Source organism: Ambystoma mexicanum, chromosome 4p (genome assembly GCF_040938575.1).
Source record: "Ambystoma mexicanum isolate Mex_15411 chromosome 4p, UKY_AmexF1_1, whole genome shotgun sequence".
NCBI classification, from domain to species: Eukaryota; Metazoa; Chordata; class Amphibia; order Caudata; family Ambystomatidae; genus Ambystoma; species Ambystoma mexicanum.
Genome location: NC_090927.1, coordinates 307,810,043 through 307,833,097, shown reverse-complemented (window position 1 = coordinate 307,833,097; position 23,055 = coordinate 307,810,043). Strand labels below are relative to the sequence as shown.

The 23,055-nt window shown below is 47.8% G+C and overlaps 1 protein-coding gene across 3 annotated transcripts in view; it reads left to right on the top strand.

Moving 5' to 3' along the window:
- The window catches only part of UBXN2A (UBX domain protein 2A), a 720,890-nt gene that overhangs the window by 547,068 nt on the left and 150,767 nt on the right, over positions 1 to 23,055 (top strand). For 2 of the 3 annotated variants that reach the window (XM_069605875.1, XM_069605874.1), the window contains 2 exons: positions 6,224 to 6,388; positions 6,987 to 7,530. In XM_069605875.1, the coding sequence (XP_069461976.1) occupies positions 6,224 to 6,388; positions 6,987 to 7,188 (367 nt within the window). In that variant the 3' untranslated portion in view covers positions 7,189 to 7,530. Of the gene's footprint in view, positions 1 to 6,223; positions 6,389 to 6,986; positions 7,531 to 23,055 lie in introns of those variants that run through there. The other variant, XR_011260377.1, reaches the window with a different exon arrangement.

Here is a 23,055-nt window from a genome sequence, read left to right as displayed (position 1 = left end):
AGACTGTGGATGCGACCACTACAGGAGTTCCTCGATGCCCATTGGAAGTAAGCGGCGGGCAGCTTCGAAGACAGGATCTCACTCAACGAGACTTTCCGCCTAGCGCTCCGGTGGTGGGGCACCCACGTGCATCTGGCGGCGGGCATGGACTTCCAGACCCCGGCACATCAGGAAACTGTGATGACGGATACCTCCCTGGAGGGATGGGGAGCGCACACTGGGGATATCCATGCAAGAGGCCTTTGGCTCCCGGAGGAGAGGTCACTGCACATCAATGTCCTGGAGTTCCGAGCCGTGTTCTGGGCCCTCAGGTCGTTCCTTCTGTCCCTCAAGGGCAAGGTAATAAGGGTCTTCACCGACAACGCCACCACAATGTTCTACATCCAGAAGCAGGGAGGCCCCAGATCCCCAGCCCTATCCAAGGAAGCCCAGGATCTGAGGCACTGGGCCGTCACCCAGGGGATGTTTTTGGTACCCTTCCATCTGGCAAGAATAAAGAACACCTTCGCCGACTCACTCAGCAGGGAGCTGTGCTCATGCCACGAGTGGGAGCTGCGACAGGATCAAGTGGATCTCCTATTCCGACGATGGGGCAATCCCCAGATCGACCTGTTTGCGACGGCGACGAACGCCAAGTGCCGGAGGTTCGCCAGCAGGTTTCCCCAGCCGGGGAGCATGGGCGATGCCTTCTCATTGCCCTGGGACGGCCTGTTCCTGTATGCATTCCCACCGTTGCCGTTACTGCTGCGACTCATCAGTCAACTCAGACTGTCCCGGTGCAGGATGATCATTTTTGCACCGGCATGGCCGAGTTAGATCTGTTTCCCGGACCTTCTGGACATGTCAGCATCCCCCCCAGTCAAACTGCCGACGGAAGCGGATCTTCTCGCCAGAGAAGGAGGCACCATCCTCCACCACGACCCGGGGTCGCTGAACTTTCAGGCCTGGCTTCTGCAGCACTAGAGTTTGGAGGGTACGATACCCCGGCAGACTGCAAGGAGGTGCTTGCAAAGGCCAGGGTGTCCTCGACTCTCAAGTGCTATGGACACAAATGGAAGAGGTCTCTGTCTGGTGCCATGCACAGAAGATTAACACTCTGTGGATTACGGCTCCTCAAGTGCTGCCGTACTTGCTATCGCTGGCCAAGGCGGGGCTGGCGCATGCCTCCATGAAGATCGATCTGGCGGCTATCTCCCGCTACACCAGAACTCCGGGGCGCTCGTCGCTATGGTCCCATCACCTGATGAAGGAGTTCATGAAAGGATTGTTCCGATCTTTCCCGCCGGTGAAGACTCCGGCCCCAGCGTGGGAGCTGAACGTGGTGCTGACCAGGCTCATGGGGCCGCCATTCGAGGCCGCTGCATTCAGCACTGTTGAAGTTCCTGTCGTGGAAGGCAGCTTTTCTTGTGGCCATCACCTCTGCACGATGAGTGGGGGAGATCCAGGCCCACTCCTGTAAGCCTCCATACCTGACTTTCCACGAGACAAGGGTGGTGCTGAGGGCGCACCCCTCCTTCATGCCCAAGGTGCCGTCGGACTTCCATCTCAACGAGCCCTTGGTGTTACCTGTTTTTTTCCCCGTCGCCTTTGTCGCCGGCTGAGAGGACTTTGCACTCGCTGGATGTAGCTAGAGCGCTGAAGTTCTACGTGGACCGCACAAAGAGCCTTCGGAAGACATCATAACTGTTTGTGAACTTTGGACCTGTGAACCAAGGGAAGGCCCTCTCAAAGGCTTCCATTTCCAGATGGCTCTCCGGCTGTATCATGCACTGTCACCGGTTGGCAAACCAACCGTTGCCCGGCCGTCCGAGAGCCCATTCAACCTGAGCGATCGCTGCTACCATGGCGTTCCTGTCTGGTGTGCCCCTGCTCGACATCTGCAGGGCTGCTACATGGAGGTCAACGCACGCCTTCACGGGATTTTACTGCGTCGACCGGGATTGCAGGGAGGAGTCCAGAGTTGGCCAGGCAGTGCTCCGCAACCTGTTCGCTTAAGGTGAGCCTGGTGAGAGGTAAGAGATGCTTAATGTTGAGTTGATGTATTGCTTAATGTTGAGCCTTGCCACCTCCCGTGGTTGTGCATGTGTGTACTGCTATGTATTCATATATTCATGAGCATGTGAATCCATGCCAGACCCCATGCTGGAGAAGGAACAAGTTACTTACCTGTAACTGTTGTTCTCCAGCATGGGTCTGGCATGGATTCACATGCAAACCATCCCTCCTACCCCTCTGCGGCTCTTCTCTTGGTCCTACTGCCACTTTATGTGCTACCAAATCTGAAGATGGCTGCCAGAGGAGGGGCTTAGGTAGAGGGCAGTCATTGGCTAGGAGCAGTATGAACCAGAGACCAGTGATTGGTTACTAGTAGAAAGACAGTTCAGAAACGAAACTGAAACTGATTTTCTCTTTACTGAGGATTCCCATCCTGACGACGGGGAATATTCATGAGCATGTGAATCCATGCCAGACCCATGCTGGAGAACAACAGTTACGTAACTTGTTCCTTCATGGAGGTTTGGACAAACGAGATACTCCCGGGCCACCTATTTTTCATTCTGTAGGTGCTTTCTTCTGCCTAGGTTCGTGCCAAGATGGACTGCAGGTGTTTGGTGGCCCGGTAACCCCATGATATTCTTGGGAGGGCTACTTTTATGGGTTTATGGCAACGCCCGAAATATGGGTGACAAGGACATTAGGGGACTTGCTTTTTGTGGTTTGTGGTTTATGCAAGGATGCACAAGGAACTGCGCTCCTCGTCCCTCTTTTCCCATGTAAGTAAAGTGCAATGCTCTCTGAACCAGCTTGACACTCATAGCTTTGGTAGAAGAAATGTTGCTCTCCATTGCAATCCTCCGTCCTCCCTCCCCCCAATTATGTCCTTATTTTTACAGGTATCATAATAATTATTATTATTTTTGTATATAGCGCTTTAATCTAAAGCGCTTTACATAGGACATATTTACATACATTACTATTATTACCCAATTGAAATTGGTATTCAATTATCGATCTCGGAAGGATGAAAGGCTCAGTTGGCCTTGTTGGGATTTGAACCTCCGACCTGCAGATCAAACACAGATCACAGCAACAAGCATTTAACCCGCTGAGCCATCTTACTGGCTACAATATAGCAAAACATATCTGTTGTGCTACTATTGCACTGAACAAAAGAGGACCCTCGATCAACCCAGTAAGATTAAAGAAGGGTCCCGTGTTAATGGAGTAAGGCTTGTGAGGTCTGGTGCTTGCGTGCAGTTTCAAAGTCTTTTTACATTTAAAAGCTTAGGTTAAATTTTTCTATGTTTAACAGCTTCGGTTATGTTTTGCTACATAATTGAGCTATAATAGCTATAATAAACATGGTGGTTTATTGCATTGCCCCAGATCCTACGTTGCTTATGCAGACTAATTGGAAGCATGAATAATTGTTTTAATGAGCAACTACATGCAACAGCAATTGGTGCTGGGGCCTCTTGCAAATACAGTTAGTTGTATTGATTTCTATTTTCATTTATTTGTATTATTAAAGGCATGATGTTCTGAGCCGAAATACTTTGCATCGGGTTACATGAGGTTAGAGCATTGTAACAATGATGTGCTTCTTGATTATGCATAGTAGATTATGTACTGGTTTTTGACGAGTCTGTGTATTACATAACCATGACAATGCAGAAAATCTTACTAGCATATACACAAAAAAGATCTAACCTTAAACTGTTAGCATTATGTACAGATGTGCGATAGATACATGTCAGAGGAGAGGTGTCTAGACTGATTAGTTATGGGTAGCCTGAAATGTTTGAGGGCAGTTGTTTTGTTTATGGAGTTATTGTAAAGGGTGAGGGAAGCTACAGCAGTAGGGAGCAAGGAGCGTAAAGGAGCAGAATTGAATGTGGGACAGAGACGTTAGAGTCCCTTTGTACTCTTCACTTTCTTTAAGGTATTCACAACCACTGGAAAGAGTATGATGAGTTTCCTTGGTACTCTTCCTGCCCTGTTCCCCTCCTGAGTCTCCCGCTGCTCCCATTACCTTTGTTCTGCCAGATTGGCATCACTGGTTCTTTCTGTGAGGTTGTGCTCTCTCTCGTAGATCACACGCTTCTAGCTTCTCTTCGTTCTTCCTACTCCAGTACGCAGCTCCTCTGAGCCCCTTTCACAGTGGTCATGAGTCATTTAAGGACCAGTCGGTCCACCTCCTCTGGGTCACCCCACTGCTTTGACTTTCCTTCTAGGGCATACACGGATATGCTCCCTGCCCTACTCGTGTCTCTTCCCAGACTCTGAGTTTCTGTTGGTTATTTGTGTGACGTTACAATAACAAACAGCGACTTGTTTGGGATGGTTTTAATGGGCAATGTGTCAGCAAGGGATCTACAAGCAACCAGGGGAGGAAACTGTTTGGATCAAATCACCAGGTAGAGTGGAGAGTGGAAGATGTGTGTTCAGGGTGTAGCCGTTTCTTGCATAGAAGGGTATTGAGCTGTTTCCTGAACTTTAAAAGTGAGTGGTTGCAGATGTTAAAAGGGGGGGGGGTTCTCGAGTCTAGGACCATAGACAGAGAAGTCTTGTCTTATAGTTCTTTCCTTTCTGAGAAATCCTCCTGGTGGATTGTAGGCCTCCAGAGATGCTGAGTTTCTTTTTGAGGTGGCTTGGGGACTTAAGACTGACTGCCTTTTAGAGGATGCAGGATTTGAATATAATACAGGCTTGCAGCGGGAGTGAGTGCAGTTTGACAAGGATCGGCTGATGTCGAATTTGCAGAATCCTTTAATAATTAGTACTGCAGCATAGATCTCAGGGGGGGCCAGGGTAGTCACGGGAAGGCCTTTCAAAAGGTCATTGCCACCATCCAGGTGGGAGAGGACCAAGATTGGACAGCAGATCTGAAGTCGTTTTCTGGGATGAGGGCTCTAATTTCTGCTGGAGGGAAAGTTGGTGCCAAGCTGTTTGTTTCTTACTTGCTATGTGCTGTTTGAAGCATAGGTGTGTGTTGATGTAAAACCCAAGGGACTGGGCACATGTGGCAAGCTAGTTTGTGAAGCTCTCGAGGTGCATGGCAGAGAGCCAGGTCTGGATGTCATTCAATCTTAGAGGGGTTGAGCTTCAGATAAGCACTGGACTCCACGACTGGATCACTGAGAGGCAAGATATCTTGAGGTAGAGATGGGTTTCATCAGCCTATTGGTGCATGTGGATGTTGTGTGGAACGTAGAGGGTTCCAAGTGGTTCTTGTAGAAATTGAAGCTCACGGGGGAGACGATGAATCCTTCCGGGTCCACACAGGTGATGGTTAGACTTGGTGATCTGAAGGAGTCCATTTGTCCCAACTGGTGACAATTAGCAAAGTACAATTTTAACCATTCCTAACTGGTTACAATTAGCAAAGTACAATTTTAACCAGCTGAGGACGATCCCGATGATCCCCATGCAGCGATGTAGAGTGTTGTGACAAGTAAGCGGTTGTGAGGTGCACCAACATTTAAACCATGGGCCTCTGGCAATGTCTTATCAGACACTCTTGAATTGACTGTCTGTGTTTGCCCATGTGACCCTGCATTGAAGCAGACGTTGAACATGTACACTACTACAGAGCTGATGCCTGCACTCTGGCAGGAGCTGAATATGATGGTTCAGGGGGATGATGGATAACCGTTCCTTCTTATTAATGACTAATTAGTGATTAGACTTTCTGTTAAATCCTTTAGCCCCTTTTCTGGGATATTTTATGCAAATGATTTAATGAATTGAATTTTCCATTCATGTAGAGCTTTTTCAAAGGTATCGGGATGTACATATTCAGATGAATCAGTTTTTCCTTCAGTGCCAAAAACAACAAACCAATCAAAGTTCTCTATACTTGTATTCTAATCGATGTTAAAACCCACCAGGTTTAGATTGCACAATGTATTCGCTAAGAGTCAAATTTAACCTACAACAGGGAATGCATCGTTCATATATTTATAATTTAAGAACATTTATAATTGTTTCTTGAGTACGTCTTAACGTCTTCCAAAGTTCAAAAGCTGGTCATCAATATTTCTTTGTATGTTTATTGTGGGTTTGTGTGATGATTGTCTATATTTTTATGAAGGATGTGGCATAAATCAATACTTGCAAATCAGTCTACAGTATCGAGAAACAATAGAAAATGTTAATGTTTTATTAAGAGTTTATTTAAAAATGTGCTCCTAACTGCCAAATTATTTCTTGTCCACTATAGTGCTGCACCGAGAATTATTTCTGCAGGTGAAAATGATCCTGATGAAATAGATGGAGTGCGCCGTCTACCTTCAGTGAATATCAGAGATTCAGAACCAGTCACCTCTGTTCAGATCTGGTTAGCTGACGGCAGGCGCATCGTACAGAAATTCAATATCACTCATAGGTAAAGACCCATAAAAATGTACCTTTTTCTTGTTAAACTTGGGAACTTCGAAAATAAATACATCTGATATTCACAGAATATAGTTAGTCTTAATCTATCCAGCACCAGCAGTCCTCAAATCGCCTCCAAATAGCAGTGTAATGGGACTAAGTGAAACTCACCTTTAAGCTCTACATTATCTGCAGCCAGGTCTTGTAGTGTCAATGTACCTGTTGGTTTAATCCAAGTAGCACTTCATTTTTAAGGGGTTTGCTAAGAATTGTGTTGGTAGAGCCTGCTGGGACAGTTTTTAGTATAATGTCGAGTACCCTAGCAGGACTAGTTAATTGCTAGAAGAATTGTTTTAAGAAAAGCAAAAAAAAATGGAGCTATAACAAATGTTGCAAAATGATTGGTGCAGAATATATTGGTTTATAGTCGTTATTTAAGCCTGCCACGCTCAGTGTAACTAATCTGTTTTATGCATTTTAGAAAATCTTAAGAGATTAATAGAATATGGGTAATCATTGCCATGGCAAAGCAATTACATTGCATTTTAATTGAGTAGGAATTTGTATAATCCTATGTATTTTGTGTTTCTTTCCTTTGCTTTCATTAGGATTAGTCACGTCCGTGAATTCATTGAGAGAATCCAGAGAAGTGGAGGCAGGGTCCCTTTTACTCTAACGACATCCCCTCCTCTGCACGAACCCCTGGACGAGAAGCTCACTTTGGAGGAAGCTCGGTTACAAAATGCTGTTCTTGTTCAGAGGCTGCAGAAAAGCCAAACCCTCAGGACATCTGATGAATCTCAGTTTTAAGACTTTCTGCTAGAATAGGAAATGCTGAAAGGAATGCTGCTCTTGGTCACTCAAGCACGCTGCAAGGATATTTGACAAAAACTTTGCTTGAGAAACCTACTCGTGAAATATACGCTTATCCTATTTGCCCTGAATTCAATGCCAGTGTTAAGGACCTTGTTGGAGCAAAATTCAGCTAAACAACATACTACACTAGTGACCATTGAAGCTGTGTGTTATTGACAACTTTCGGCACAGAGCAAACACACTGCTGCTTTACCTCTCGTGTTCACTGTTATTTATTAATACCACCTGGAAACAAAGTAATTGAACGTTGTCAACATTGTCGTGGCAACAGAGCAATTCGTTTTGGTGCTAATTATGTTAATACTGTGATGGTGTGCTACAAAGTCTTAAGGCATAATACTTGCGAGACGACAAATGCAAACCAAAGTATGGGGCAAACACAAGGGGACATGGCTACCATATATCATTTTATGCTGGTATATAGAACAAATCGAGAACTAGTCTTGGACAATGTGGGCTGTTTTGCTTCCAGAAAAATACAAATTAGAAATGTCAATGGGCTGAAAATACTCGGCAGTTAATAATAGCTGCAGAAATGTGTCAGTATGTCATGCTTCCCGTGGTTTGCCAGTATGCATATTCTCCCAGTCCCTCTACTGTACAGTATATGTGCACCAGCTGAATGGGGAGGGGCGTGGGCCAGGGGAGACGGCAAGTGCCTCCATTGGTCTTACATTTCTGTATGGGGTCTGGCATGGATTCACATGCTCATGAATATTCCGCGTCGTCAGGCTGGGAATCCCCGGTAAAGAAAAATCAGTATCAGTTTCGTTTCTGATCTGTCTTTCGTAGTAGTAACCAATCACTGATCCCTGCGTCATACTGACCACAGCCAATGACTGCCATCTCCCTAAGCCCCGCCTCTGGCAGCCATCTTCAGATTTTTACCGCACGTTCAAGTGTTGGGAGTCCTCGTGCTTAGCTCTCGAGCTTTTGCTGCGTGTTTCGCGCTTTTCCAGGTGAATTTTCACATTTTTTCGGTTAATCGAGCCTCAAGCTCCACCGTTTCTACTCCCGTTAACGGGTACCCGTTGCAGGATTTTCCTACGCCCCTCAAGGGTGAAGATTTTGTCGAATCAACCTCTTGGAGGATTCCAGAAGATTCGCGGCCTACTTCGAGATGGCCCAGGATGCGAGTTCGTCACCCGGACCCAAGCTGTTTCGCAGCTGCCCTGGATGCGGGCTGCAGAATGTGTTTAAGGAGGACGAACATTCGCGATGCCTCTACTGTCTTCATGGGGACAAGACTCATGTAGAGAAGGACTGCCAGTTCTGCAAGAACTTGTCGGAGCGGACCATGAGGGACCGTCGATCTCGTCTTGCCAGCTGGTTGGAGAAGGGCTCAACGGGTGAGAAGAAGAAGAAAGGGTCCGAGCGGGCTTCTAAGTCCTGTGCGGGCGCCCCGGCGATGGGGGCCCAACACCAGGCCAAGCGCCGCGAGTCCGCTGGCTCCGGGAGCGCCGAAAGGTCGGGCTCTTCGGTTGCCAGGCAGGGCACACCTTCCCCGGCACCGTCAACCACGTGCCAGCGCTCCGGTTCGGGGAAGAGGAAGTCCGAGACCCCGGGTAAGCTTCGTCCGATCTCGGGAGAAGGGGAGCGAGGTGTCGCCCCTCCCCCTAAGGAGATGGCCCAGGACGCACCTAAGGTGGTGAAGGCCCCTACCCAGCAGGCAAAGGCCGCTATCGAGGCGATCGCGGCGACTCTGGCTAAGCCGGCAGAGACCCCGCCAGCGGAGACTGCCTCCGGGACTAGAGTTTCCCTTCCGCCAAGGAGGGAATCCTCTTTTCAGCCCTCGTCATGGCCCCCGTGATGGAAAAAGGGGGGGGGCACGGTAGCCTCCTCGAGCTCGGAGTCAGCCTGGGAGGGAGAACTGACCGAGGTCGCGAGGAATCTCGAAGTCCAATTCGAGAAGGTTCGGTCCCGCAAGGAAGATCCTCAGGAGATAACCAAGGAAGACGACGATGGCGAGGAAGAGCAGCCTTCCCTTCCGGCGCAGCCGGAACGTAGGCCTCAGGATAGCTCGGCGGCCATTTTGTTTGCGATCCAGTCCTTATGCTCTGGCCAGAGGACCCGCAACCTGGCCTGTCGGGGAAGTCCTCAGAACAAACGACGGAGGACCCAACCCTCTCCTCCTCTCGCCCCCATAAGGCCTGCAGTTCCCTCCTCATCCTCCCACGAGTCGGGAGATGACGGTGCGGTGGGCTCGACGACGGATTCTGAGGGCGACGACGACGGAACGGGTCTCCCGTCTCCCGTCGCACGGGCCTCTCCGCCCGACGAGATTGGCTCATTCCACGCCATGATCGCCAGGGCATCCGAATTGTTCCAGCTCTGCCCGGAGGAGCAGAAAAAGGAAGGTTTCCTCTATCGGCGCCGGGAGGCCAAGAGGAAGACTGTCACCGCGGTGCCTCTAATCGATGACATCTGGGAGGAGGGCCTGTCGGTACTCAAGAACCCCTCCACGGCACCAGCCAAACGGGACCGGTACGAGAAGAAGTACCGGGTCCCGAGACCACTCCCCTGTGCCTCAGGGCCCAGCCAACGCCAGACTCGGTCGTCTCGGCGGCGGCGAAGAAGAAAGCGGCGGGGTCAGGAGCCTCAACGTCGAATTCCCCTCCAGACGGCGAGGGAAAGAAGTTGGACGCCATGGGGCGACGGGTCATTTCGTCGGCGGCGACGACGATCAAAGCGGCCAACGCCCTGGCGATCGTGGTCCGTTACGACAGGGAGCTCTGGTTTAAGCTGGCCCCCATATTGAACTTCCTACCGGACGACAAGAGGTCCAAGGCCCTGGAAATACTTAAAGAAGGCGAGGTGGCGTCGGACCACGCCATAACGGTGGCAACCGATATTGCCGATACCGGGTTCCACCAGCTGGGCAACAGAGTTTGCCTACAACAATGGGGTTGGCTCCGGGCGACCGACTTCCGTCAGGACGCCCAGACCAGGGTCTTGGACATGCCGTTCGACGGCAGCAACTTGTTCAGGAAGGCGGTGGACGAATCCCTCCAAGCCATAAAGACGGACACGGAGACAGCCCGCGCCCTAGGAGCCCTTCAGCAACGACGGCCCTTTCGGAGCTCCGGAAGCAGACAGGGGGCCTCCAAGGGATCCAGCGGTGGCTCGTCGTCCTACCGCCAGGCGGCACGCTCCTCGTCTCAGGAGGCCTACAGCGGTCGCGGCAAGCAGGGAGCGCCTCGCCGCCGTCGGCAAGGTGGCCAGGGCGGCAAGGCCACCACCTCCAAGCAGGACTGAACCGGCCATGGCCTCGGGCCCCCACCGAAGCACCCCGGTGGGAGGCCGGCTGACGAAGTTCGTCGGCGTGTGGAAGTCCATCTCCACCGACAGTTGGGTGCTGGATACCCTGGCAAGAGGACACTCTATCGAATTCCTGAAGAAGTGCCCTCACGTTCCACCTGTGGCCAGGAAGGAAAATCACGTCCCGCAACTGCTGTTGGAAGTACGGGCGATGCTCAGGAAAGGTGCCATCGAGCCCGTCCCGAAGAGGCTCCGGGGCTCCTTGGTGTACTCGAGGTACTTCCTCGTCAGGAAGAAGACGGGCGGCTGGCGCCCCATCCTGGACCTTCATCGTTTGAACAAATACATCAGGTCACAAAAGTTCAGGATGGCCACCCTCCAGCACGTGCTGGGACAGCTGGAGGAAGGCGACTTTCTATCGTCGCTGGACCTGGAGGATGCATACTTCCACGTTCCCATCCTCAAAAGTCACCGAAAGTTCCTCGGGTTCGTCGTCCAGGGACGCCACTACCAATTCAGAGCACTGCCGTTCGGATTGAAGTCGGCCCCCAGGGTCTTTACCAAGTGCCTAGCACCTGTGGCGGCGCGGCTGCGCCTGCAGGGGATTCACGTCTACCCCTACCTGGACGACTGGCTCATCCGCTCAAGGACGAGGGAACTTGCCGTCGAACACACTGCGAGGACCGTCCAGCTACTCACAGACCTGGGATTTGCCATAAATGACCCAACGTCCCACCTGGTGCCGTCGCAGGTGGCCCTGTTTCTGGGAGCGAAGCTCGATACAGTGAGGCGCCTGGCGGCACCGTCGGAAAAACGGACGAAGGCCATTCTGGGCAAAGTGCAGCGCCTGCTAGCCACGGACGTGGCCAGGGTGAGGTCCATCAAGTCCCTCCTGGGGATGATGTCCTCTTGCATCTACCTGGTGCGCCTCTGCAGACTACGGATGCGCCCTCTTCAAGAATTTCTCGAGGCCCGTTGGATGCAGGCGACGGGCACCTTCGAAGACAGGGTCCCCCTCAACGAGGTGTTCCGGCGGGCGATTCAGTGGTGGGGCGTTCGAGCGCACCTCACGGCGGGCAAGGACTTTCAGACGCCGGCGTACCAGGAGACGGTGACGACGGACGCTTCCCTGGAAGGTTGGGGTGCCCACACCGGAGATCTCCACGCAAGAGGCCTCTGGCTCCCGGAGGAGAAGCTCCTGCACATCAACATCCTGGAACTCCGAGCCGTGTTCTGGGCTCTAAAAATCGTTCCTCCCGTTGCTCAAGGGCAAGGTGGTGCGGATCTTCACGGACAACACCACGACAATGTTTTACATACGGAAGCAGGGAGGCACCAGATCCCCAGCCCTATCCAAGGAGGCACAGGATCTGTGGCACTGGGCGGTCGCCCAGGGGATGTTCCTGGTTCCCTTCCACCTGGCAGGAGAAAGAAACACCATCGCCGACTCGCTCAGCAGGGAGCTGCGCACGTGTCATGAGTGGGAGCTGTGCCAGGATCAGGTGGATCAACTCTTCTGACGATGGGGCAAACCCCAAATCGACCTGTTCGCAACAGCGACGAACTCGAAGTGCCAGAGGTTCGCCAGCAGATTTCCCCAGCCGAGAAGCATGGGCGATGTGTTCTCGTTCCCCTGGGACGGCCTATACCTGTATGCGTTCCCTCCATTGCCGTTGCTGCTTCGACTCATCAACCAGCTCAAGAGGTCCCGGTGCAGGATGATCCTCGTCGCACCGGCGTGACCGAGGCAGATCTGGTTCCCGGACCTTCTGGACCTGTCAACGTCCCCATCCATCAAGCTGTCGGCGGACGCGGATCTTCTCTCCAGAGAAGGAGGCGCCATCTTCCACCACGACCCGGCGTCGCTGAACCTGCAGGCTTGGCTCCTGCAGCGCTAGAGTTTGGAGGGTACGATATACCGGCCGACTGCAGAGAGGTTCTTGCAAAGGCCAGGGCGTCCTCGACTCTCAAATGCTACGGTCACAAGTGGAAGAGGTTCTCTATCTGGTGCCGAGCACAGAAGATCAACCCCCTACGGATTACGGCCCCTCAAGTGCTGCCGTACCTGCTATCGCTGGCAAAGGCTGGGCTAGCCCATGCCTCCATTAAGATTAATCTGGCGGCGATCTCCAGATATACCAGAACCACAGGACTTACGTCCCTGTGGTCCCATCGACTGGTAAAAGAGTTTATGAAAGGACTGTTCCGGTCGTTCCCGCCGGTGAAGGCCCCGGCCCCGGCGTGGGAACTTAACGTGGTGCTGACCAGGCTCTTGGGCCCCCATTCGAGCCGATGCACTCCGCACCGATGAAGTTTGTGTCGTGGAAGACTGCATTCCTGGTGGCCATTACCTCCTCACGACGAGTGGGAGAGTTCCAGGCCCTATCCTGCAAAGCACCGTACTTGACTTTCCATGCCTCGAGGGTGGTGCTTAGGACGCACCCCTCCTTTATGCCCAAGGTGCCGTCGGACTTCCATCTTAACGAGCCCCTGGTGTTACCTGTTTTCTTCCCGTCTCCTTTGTCGCCGGCCGAGAGGACTTTGCACTCGCTGGATGTGGCTAGAGCGCTGAAGTTCTACGTGGACCGCACAAAGAGTTTTCGGAGGACATCACAGCTGTTTGTGAACTTTGGACCTGTGAATCAAGGGAAGGCTCTCTCGAAGTCTTCTATTTCCAGATGGCTCTCCGGCTGCATCATGCACTGCCACCGGTTGGCTAACCGACCGCTGCCAGGCCGTCCGAGAGCCCATTTCGACCAGAGCGATCGCTGCTACTACGGCGTTCCTATCTGGTGTGCCCCTGCTGGACATCTGCAGGGCTGCTACATGGAGGTCGACGCACACCTTCACGAGATTCTACTGCATCGATCGGGATTCCAGGGAGGAGTCCAGGGTCGGCCAAGCAGTGCTGCGCAACCTGTTCGCTTAAGGTGAGCCTGGTGAGGAGGTAAGAGATGCTTAATGTTGAGTCGTTGTATTGCTTAATGTTGAGCTTTTTGCCACCTCCCGTGGTTGTGCATGTGTGTACTGCTATGTATTCTTATATTCCTGAGCATGTGAATCCATGCCAGACCCCATGCTGGAGAAGGAACAAGTTACTTACCTGTAACTTTTGTTCTCCAGCATGGGTCTGGCATGGATTCACATGCGAACCCTCCCACCTACCCCTCTGCGGCTCTTCACTTGGTCATACTGCCACTTCACGTGCTACCAAATCTGAAGATGGCTGCCAGAGGCGGGGCTTAGGGAGATGGCAGTCATTGGCTGTGGTCAGTATGACGCAGAGATCAGTGATTGGTTACTACTACGAAAGACAGATCAGAAACGAAACTGATACTGATTTTTCTTTACCGAGGATTCCCAGCCTGACGACGGGGAATATTCATGAGCATGTGAATCCATGCCAGACCCATGCTGGAGAACAACAGTTACAGGTAAGTAACTTGTTCCTTATTGCATTACTGAGGGGAAACATGTATTTAGGTTTCAAAAATCTCTGTAGCAGAGCTACTGCTTCCACAATCTATCCAGAAACTAACAGGTGCTCTAGTGCACATTTCTATGAGAAAATGTTTCACACCCCCTCAAACCGGCGTTCAAGGATAGATAGGGTGCACGCATCTGAAAAATACGTTAAGACTTGCATTGTTTGAGCTGCCCTACATTTAAATGGTGAATGTTTTTTTGTTAGAAAGCATTTGTTTTATATTAGACCTTTTTATAAACCCAGGGTGATTTGAAAAGGTCTCAATTAGGTTGCGATGAACATTGAGAGACACGGCCATTCTCAAGTAACTTATGCGATTTTGTTACATTTTTGGATGTAACACTACGTTTTAATTTTCAAGAATGCCGAGCACTGATTCGCTGACTCTCCTCGTTCATGCAAAAGGCGTTTCCTGCTGAAACCACCTCCTAGCCATTGCAGAAAGGTCAGCGTTTACACTGTAGTTTAATGGATGTAAAAGCGACCATAGGATTGAAAATATTCATCATGCTGACCATTTGAGATGGTGGTTGACGGGAGGTGGGGGTTGGCTGGGGAGAGCTAGTCCATCCATTAGAAGTTGGCCTTTACTGTATAAATATGCAATAATGGAGGATATTTTTTAGAAATGTAACCAGTCTAGTGCATTCGGTTCGGTATGCACCTAGGTAGGGCTACTGGGACTTCACCCAGTATCCTAATGGAGTTGTGATGCAAGGAGACCATAGTTATGATAATGAACCTTACCTACATATAATGTCTTTCTCTCTAGTGGCATTAATCAGTGATAATGTTCCAAAGCATTGCTTGTTTTTTTAATCATTAGAAAGTAAACAACCAGATCACCAACACTGTTGAAAGTGGAGATTAGTAGCCTGTAGTAACATTTTAAACTACACATTTGCTTGTTAATCAGCAATTGTGGGCATGCACAGAACCTAAACTGTCAAATCTGGCATTGGATACAATAGTACCCAGACAGAGCTCCTCAGTTAATTGGTGAGTGGTGGGGGGAAGGGGTAAGGTTGGAATGTGAGCCTTACCTACTAGATGGTGGTTGGGTACGGCTATTTACCTCTTACGGGTTGTTTAAAAAATATAGGCACACCATATATAAGGTGTAGTCTAAATACATTATCAGAGTATTTTAAATAGTTTATAATAAGGAAAGTTCCACAGAGACAAGTCAGGGTATATTTATCAATTGGGTCTTTTAAACACCAAGTCCACCTTGTAGGTCAGATGGCCAATATGTGAGCTGGGCCAGCTGAATGAAGCATCCAATTCCATTTGAAGGCTGGCACAAAATGCATTCAAAACATACATTGAGAAATGCTTCAACAAAGAGTAAAAATCAAACAGATTAGTTTTAGCCAAAGTGGACATTTAGGTGATATTTTGTTTGTGAGACCAATCACAAGAACCCCAATTGTACATGGGCTGTTTATCAAATTTACAAAACAGTAACTTCAAAAATGAATCATTGTACCTCCGGAGAGAATTATGTTACCCTATATGTGGGAATAGAGGCTTTAGGTCTTTTATTTTTTATTTTAACCAGTTTGGCACTAAATAGGTTTGATCTTACAAAGATCTGTTATAGCACCACATTCAGTTGAATACTGATGGCATATGCTTCTTTGGTGTTCATTGAAATAATTGACAGCAAAACAGGCATGCCAATACTCTGTTGTTGATGAGAAATATACTTCTGGTTGAGTGAAGTGCAGTGAGCTGTGAAGGAACCTCTCCAACATCAGCTGGTATTTATTCTAAGAGTATGAATACCCTAGAAGGTACAGTTCACATCATTAAAGGGGTGCTGCGCGTCAGTCTAAGTTGACATTTACTTTTTTAAGTGCCTGTCTGGGGGCTAGACTGCTGGAGCGAACAAAAAAAGGGCCTGGGGCATTTGGAGGTGATAAAGTAGGCGCAAGACTTGATGCACACCCCCCACCCCTCTCCTGATTTGAAGTACACAGGCCAAATTAGACCACTTTTCAAAGGTGCATAAATCGATGCTCTGGGCATTGTATGTGTTAAAATGTTATTGGGTTGATTGTGTTTTTTTTTATGCTGCAAACATATTGTATGGATACCAGAGTGTGGATTGAATTTGGAATGTTCCTGCTGTTTAGTGAGGTCGACTTGTCAGTTAGTGCATCATGTTTCTGTCCTATTTGATGAGTGAATCAGTTTTCTGCTAAAGAAGAAGGGACACTCCTGATGTATGAGGAGCGCAGTAAGGCCCACCTTGACTATACTTATGTGAATGCGGCTGTATTGGACAATGATCTCCAAATTGGGAAATCACAGTGGACCTAAAGTTTACAGAAAATAATCAGCAAATTATCTGAAAATGTAGTCTGAATTCCTAAAAATACAAATACACTTTAAATGAACATCTGTCTCCTACAAAATATCCAGAGGGTACCACACTATTTTGGGCTATGGTTTCAAGAACTTAGGCAAAGGGTGTGGCCCTGCCTACCAATATTAAAGTGATGGTAATAAAGTGACGCAATGTTTGAATTAGGTGTATGAGAATAGAATCCTTAAAAAGCCAACTGACGTAGACTACCTTGGTCGCCATGCAGTGCTACCAAATGGAGTCTTAAAGGACGTAGATCGGAATCTAAAGGGACACAATGTAGTACAATGCATTCAGCAGGTGAATCGAACATGTTTTCTGGTTCCCTCTAGCCATTTTCTTAACTGCTCTTCTGTTTAACAAGGAGCAATAGTTGTCATAAACTCTGATTTTTGTAAATGAGGGCACAGGAATGTAAAGGCAAAATGATCCCTTGTTCGCATGTCTACATCAGAGGAAATTCTGAACAAGGAACATTGGTCATCCGCAGTGGTGCAAACGCACATGACAGCTTTAATCCTGCTGGTCAAAAGGCCGAGAGTTGAGGAATTGTAATCAGGATGGGTAGTGGGCGGATGTAAGGTTGGAGTCCACCTCTGGAGTGATCCTTCTCAAGATTGCTAGCACGTAGCTCCGTTAGCGATGCTTAAGCCTTTCACAAAACCGTTCATTTACCAACAATGTTTTAATCTATGATTTGTCGTCAAACCTAAACACGTTTGGCAATACATTTAGATTTCCTTTGTAGGATGAGGGGAAACACCTTTGGGAATGCAAAAATATAATAAGATACACGTGACTGAAACGTACACATTTCACATCGGAATTTAATAGTATCTTGTACTTCTAACATGTTGGAATACATTTTTTCAGCACAGCCAGAAAGCAAAATTAACTATTATATGTATTCAGCCATCTTTCCATGCCCCCCCCCTGCCCTCTCTCTCCCCCCCAATATTGTCCACTTTTGGGTGCCCATAACAAACTGCTCAAATACTGTGATAGCAGATAACCTCCAGACGTATTTCTCTTCAGCAATGCACTACTGTACTGATTCAGGGTTTGGTTTGCAGACATACTTTGTTTGTGCCAGATGAAGCTCCCTAAAAAAGCCCTGTGTTGCATCATGTGTGTTTTGACTTTGGATTCAAATGTGGCCCTCTCGTAATAGAAGCCGATGCAAGTAGCCACTAGCTGTCGAAACAAAAAAGAGAGAAATTGAGTAAGGCGTGTGATACGCTGACGTTGAAGGACATATGAATATAAGTATTCATAGCGAAAACCCAAGTTTCCAATTTTTTGTAACATGGTGTTGCAAAGAACATTAGCTCCATGTAGTTGGCTGCCAAAAGCTTTGTCAGAAAGGCAATAATGCATGATCAGTCTGGCGACGAGCAAGTTGGAAAAAGCCCTTTAGGGAATCTAAAGGAGCCTTGCATGCCTCTACTCCCCCTCTGCCCCCCTCCCTGTACTGAAAGACTACCACAGGTGGATGCATGGCCTTTCCGGGAGTGCAGTGAATCCTGCAGAACACGCTCATGTTACAAACTGCACATTTATTTCCTCTGTGGATATATTTATATCACTGACACATGCCTTGTTTGCTCCCCTTCAAAGATACCTACTTTGCACTTGATCCACCCTGAAAGCAGGAGATTTAGCTTTAAATAAAACCTCAGGTCTTCTTTGTGGCAGCTTAGTGTGTGGTACTGGTGCTACACAACCATGCAGTTCAGGATGCATGTTGTTTAATAAGGCAGTTTTGTTTTTATTTGAGCATCGGTGAATTAATGCCATTGATATTGGATTGCCAATAAAATACTTATGCAATTACTGTGGTTTCCATGTGTATAGCTTGATGTCTGCATGTTGGTTCTTCTGTTTTGTTTGTGGACATCCAGACAGCTCTTTGATGGGCGAGGGGTCTGCATTGCTTGTTCTCCTCAAGTATCTGAACACTGCAAGCACCTTCTCCTGCAGCCTATGCCAGGCTTGGGTCACTGTTGAAGATCAAGCATGCACAGAACTCTGGGTAAGGAAATGGCCCCCTTAAGTACAGAGCAGGGAATTGCGCATGTACACTGTTAAGGTTGCTATTTTATATGTGCGTTGCAGGCTCCCGTGACACTGTTCCTGGTGTGCATGCACGTTAGAGATCCTCAAACCACTATGGGCTATTTAGTAACATTGTTTCACAGATCCATCATTTTTCTTGTGGCAGTCATGAGGAATAGTACACGCACAAGCTTGTTGTGCTGTACTCAGGCCCTAATACTTCCAGCCCTCCCCCACAAGAAGAGACCTCCATAAAGGGGCCACAGATCAAGCAGAGCTTGAAATCTCTCATTAGGGAGACCTTGTGAAAAGAGATGAGCTGTGCCACAACCAGAGGTTGTAGATGTATGCCCTCCCCTTCTTCGTAGTTCTCTTGCTTGTTGACCTCTTTATCTGTTCTTCCCTCATCAGATGACACTAAGGAAGAACCAATGGAAAAATGCATATATAAGGACGTCATTGAAAAAGTCCCCAATCATGCGGCAGAGGATATGAGTTCTCCAAAGAAACACCACTAACAAAACACCAAGGTTAGGCTGAGGTAGTTCAAAAGGAATATGAACAACGGGACTCCCTCTCATTCCAGATGTTAAGGATAAAATATGGAAAAAACCTGATAGAATTTTCATTCTCAGGTTCATAAATAAATTGTACCCCTTCAGAGGCAAATACCAGCCCCTTCCTTCCTTCCTGCCTGCATGTAGACTTTCTCCTCTCAAGCTTAATCAGACAGTGTCACCCAAGGATGCATTGGTTAATAATCCAGGAGATGAGGAGGGAATGGAAACCTCAAAAAGAAATACGCATGAGCCCACCTTTCCTTTTGTACCTTCACATATGTCTCCTACATCACTCATTAGTTAGTGGATGACTTTCATGAATTGTACACCCAGAAGGTACCAGGATCCGAATGTACAGTATTCCTGGATGGCATGCATCTCTAAACAGTTTCTTTCAGACTTGTCATGTGATGTTGTGTAGGCACCTTTGTCTAGCTGGATTTTTACATTTGAAAGATTGGTGGATGGGTGCATCCTAGAAGGTAGTCTGTCCACATTCCATTCCAGAGGCAATCACTTTTGAGTGTCAACCAAAGGAAAAGTACCACTGAGGTCTTATGGATGATAAGGACTCGGGCAGTCTACAGGAAGCGGGGGTCCTGTCATACCAAGACCAGCCACTCTCGATTATCCTAGTTTCACAGGAAAGGAAAGTTGTTCGCTTCCAGAAGAACGGTGCAACCACCCCACCCAAGTTAGATTGTATCTGATTACCACTGTTCCACCATTCTTCCTGGTGATGGAAAGGCTTCCGAGCTTTTTTAATCAATGGTTCCATTCTACTGCAGACACTTGGGTATGGACATCATACAAAGGGAGTATGCCATAGAGTTCGACTCAATGCAATCCTGCACGGGAACAAGAGACACTCCCTGGCCTGAATATCAGATGAAGAGAGCCTCTCTTTGGCAGGAAAATCCAGAGTCTACTTGGGAAAAATAACATCTGAATTGTTCACCTACATTCCAGTGTTAAAGGAATGTTACTCAACAATATTCCTAGTCCCAAGGTCAACGTGGGGGGAGGAATAGAGGCCTACAGGCTTGTTTTTGGCCAGAATATGGTTAATTCCTGTCTCCAACATCAAGGACAAAATGTAACATCTCCAGCGGATAATTCCTCTTATGGCTACCAGTGACTGATTTGTGTCCCTCAATCACATGGATGCATAACTGCATTTCCCCATCAAGTCCTCTGGCTGGCCCCAAGAGTTTTGACCAAGGTCCTTGTGCTGTTGGTGGGGGGGATGCACAAGGAAGGAGCAATCATCTACTCTTACTTGGACAATCTATTGGATCCAGAGTCCATTGCAATCAATCATGGAGTAGGGTGTATCTCGGCTTAACTCTTCTGGATTACTCCAGAAAGTCAAATTACAGTTTACTCCAATTTATCAAGGCATGATACAAGACCAGCTGCAGACATAGTCTGATAGCAGCTACAGTTTTTGTCACACCCGGGTTCTGCCTTAATCATCTTCTCCTCCTGGATCACCTTTACTGTCCATGAACCCGAGTTCAATGGAAATCGTGAGATCAGATCAGTTTTGCATTGGTGGTTCAATCCATAGGACCTGCAGTGGTTTCCTCTCAAGCCACCGCTGTCAGAACTCATTGCATCGGAAGTGAGCATCAAGGGCCATAGTGCATTTTCGGCAAGCCCAACTCCATAGGGAAGTCATTCACCACAGGAATTCCTCAGGTTCTCTTACTGGAGAGAATAAGAAGCTATCAGATGCTCCCTCTTCTCCCTCCTGAAGGACGGCGCTGCTCAAAACAGACAAACGACACCATTGGTTTGGAAGCAATGGAGTGCTTCACAAGTCATAGGTGGAAGAGCGTGCTGAGGGCAGCAGAGATACAAGGGGGCGGGGTGTTAACAGTGGTTGAGGAGGATGTTCCCCAACTGCCCTTTTACTGCAGTTGACAACAAAACTACTTCTTCCCAGATCTCTGCCTCCAGTTCTACCTCTTGTGGGGCGCTGTGCTAATCAACAAATGCCTATGGGAAGGTTGGATGTTCATATGATAGGCCTTCAGTGACAGAGCCTCTCTGGTCACTCTCCCCAATTGTTCAGAGCACCATTAGACTTTCCACCCTACTGGCATACTCTTCCCCACTAGCAATAATCTGTGCCTTGTACTGGAAAAACCAGTCACCTACCCCTTAATTGCAGCTGTATAGCAATAGCGCAGTTTCTTGAAGAGGGCTTTCATTTAGGTCTGACCCACTCTTCTTTCAAGGCTCTGAGGGCATCTTCTGAATTTTTTGTAGCTTCATCTGAAGCCCCACAATTAAATCTTGTATGGCTCTTTGAGACCTGCTGTTAGTTCTCCCCTTTTCGCCTTGCGTCCTGGTGGATGTGAAGATATTTTGCAGGGGATCATTTTCTATTCCCACTTTAGTCCAGGAACATTTGGGAAAAGTGTTTGATTTTGGTCCCCATGAAGCGGAGCTACATTAAGTCTCTTATGGGGATATTTAGCGTTATGTTTAGGTGTAGACAATGTGGCTACTCTGAGCACCCTCGCATATTATTACTAGCTTCACCTTCCTGGGCAAACTGATCAAGATGTTGCTTCCGCAGTTTTCCGCAATTCTCGACCATGATGGCCCCATTCTGCTTACATTGGTGATAAAGGTCTTCATTTCTGGATTTCTGGATCATCGGGTCGGTCTAAGATCTTGGGTATAGTTTAAAAATATGGATTGGGACGAGTAAGAGTGAATTTGGGAATAATATTCGGATTACTTACTGGTACTCTTCATTGCACTTAGTCTTGCTCGTCCTCATCACACTCCTAACAGCTGCCTCTTAGTCCGTGAGGTTTTTGATCACCCTACTTCTTTGGTATTTCAACATGTGGATTGTGAGTAGGTTGACCCCAATATATCCTGGAGGGTGTGGGGCATACAAGCAGTCATCAACAAGAAAAAAATGGGAAGGCAGACTGGCTCCAAAAGTATAGTCTGTGACATAGAGTAGGATTAGGTGTAATGAAAAATAACAGTAAGTAATCTGATGAATCTATTAAAAAGCTGTTGAAAAGTCTGCCCCTTTAATACGGTATTCAAATTTCTTATCACAGGATCTTCAATGACATCTATATAAGCAATGAATATTTCCACCTATGAGTGGGATCTTGGAACCCTTTCCTATTGAGAGAACATACCAAAAAAATCAAATAATAACATTGTAGCTGGCTTATTTATAACTGATTTCCATAAAGGAATTTGAATAGATTTTTTAAAGTGCTGTTTAAAAAATATTTTTTTCCTAGCTCCAAAAAGAGTGGGAGTGAAAGAAAGACATTGTGACAAATAGGCTGCCATAGTAAACATTTCTCTTCTCTCAAATCTCAGAGGTTCAGCCAACCACCTTTCATTTTTTGGCCCATAAGGCATTCAGTCCATAAGGCTGCAAATATCTCTTATGACCAGTACTTACTAGAACTGTTCCCAAGTTCACAGAAATGTGACTGTCTTTGTAGTAGCGAATGATATCTCCTTCCTTTCCCCGACTCCTAACACCCTCTTCAGTGGGGGAAATAACTATGCATGTATGCTCTGACTTACAAAACCACCCAAAATAAATAAAACTGTAATTTTAAGGCCGTGTGACGAATTTACTTATGTTCTGAAGGAGTACAGGGATGAATAGTAACTGAAGCGCCTACCCAGCCCTCATACTCATACAGGTATAACAGGCACAGTTAAGAGATATACCACCGTCGCCTTTCGTGGTAACGTGGGCAGGGGGAAGGCTATGCTCTTAAAAGGGGTGCGAATGTGATTCAGTAGTGACTCAAAGAGCAATGCACAACAGTCCAAAGTAACGGGAATGTCAAATGAAGGTTCTATAAAATAGGTATATTTTTATAATTTAATAGAAAAACACTACACAAAACCCATCCCTGAAGAAAGAGCAGAGAATAAGCAAAGATTGCACAATGCAGGATTCTGAGTAATGAAGTGCAGTGATGATTCAAAGACGTGGTGAGAGACTCCTTCTTTTAAAGGCAAAAGACCACATGTGATTAGACTAAAGCTGGTCTGCTTTAGAGGTCCAA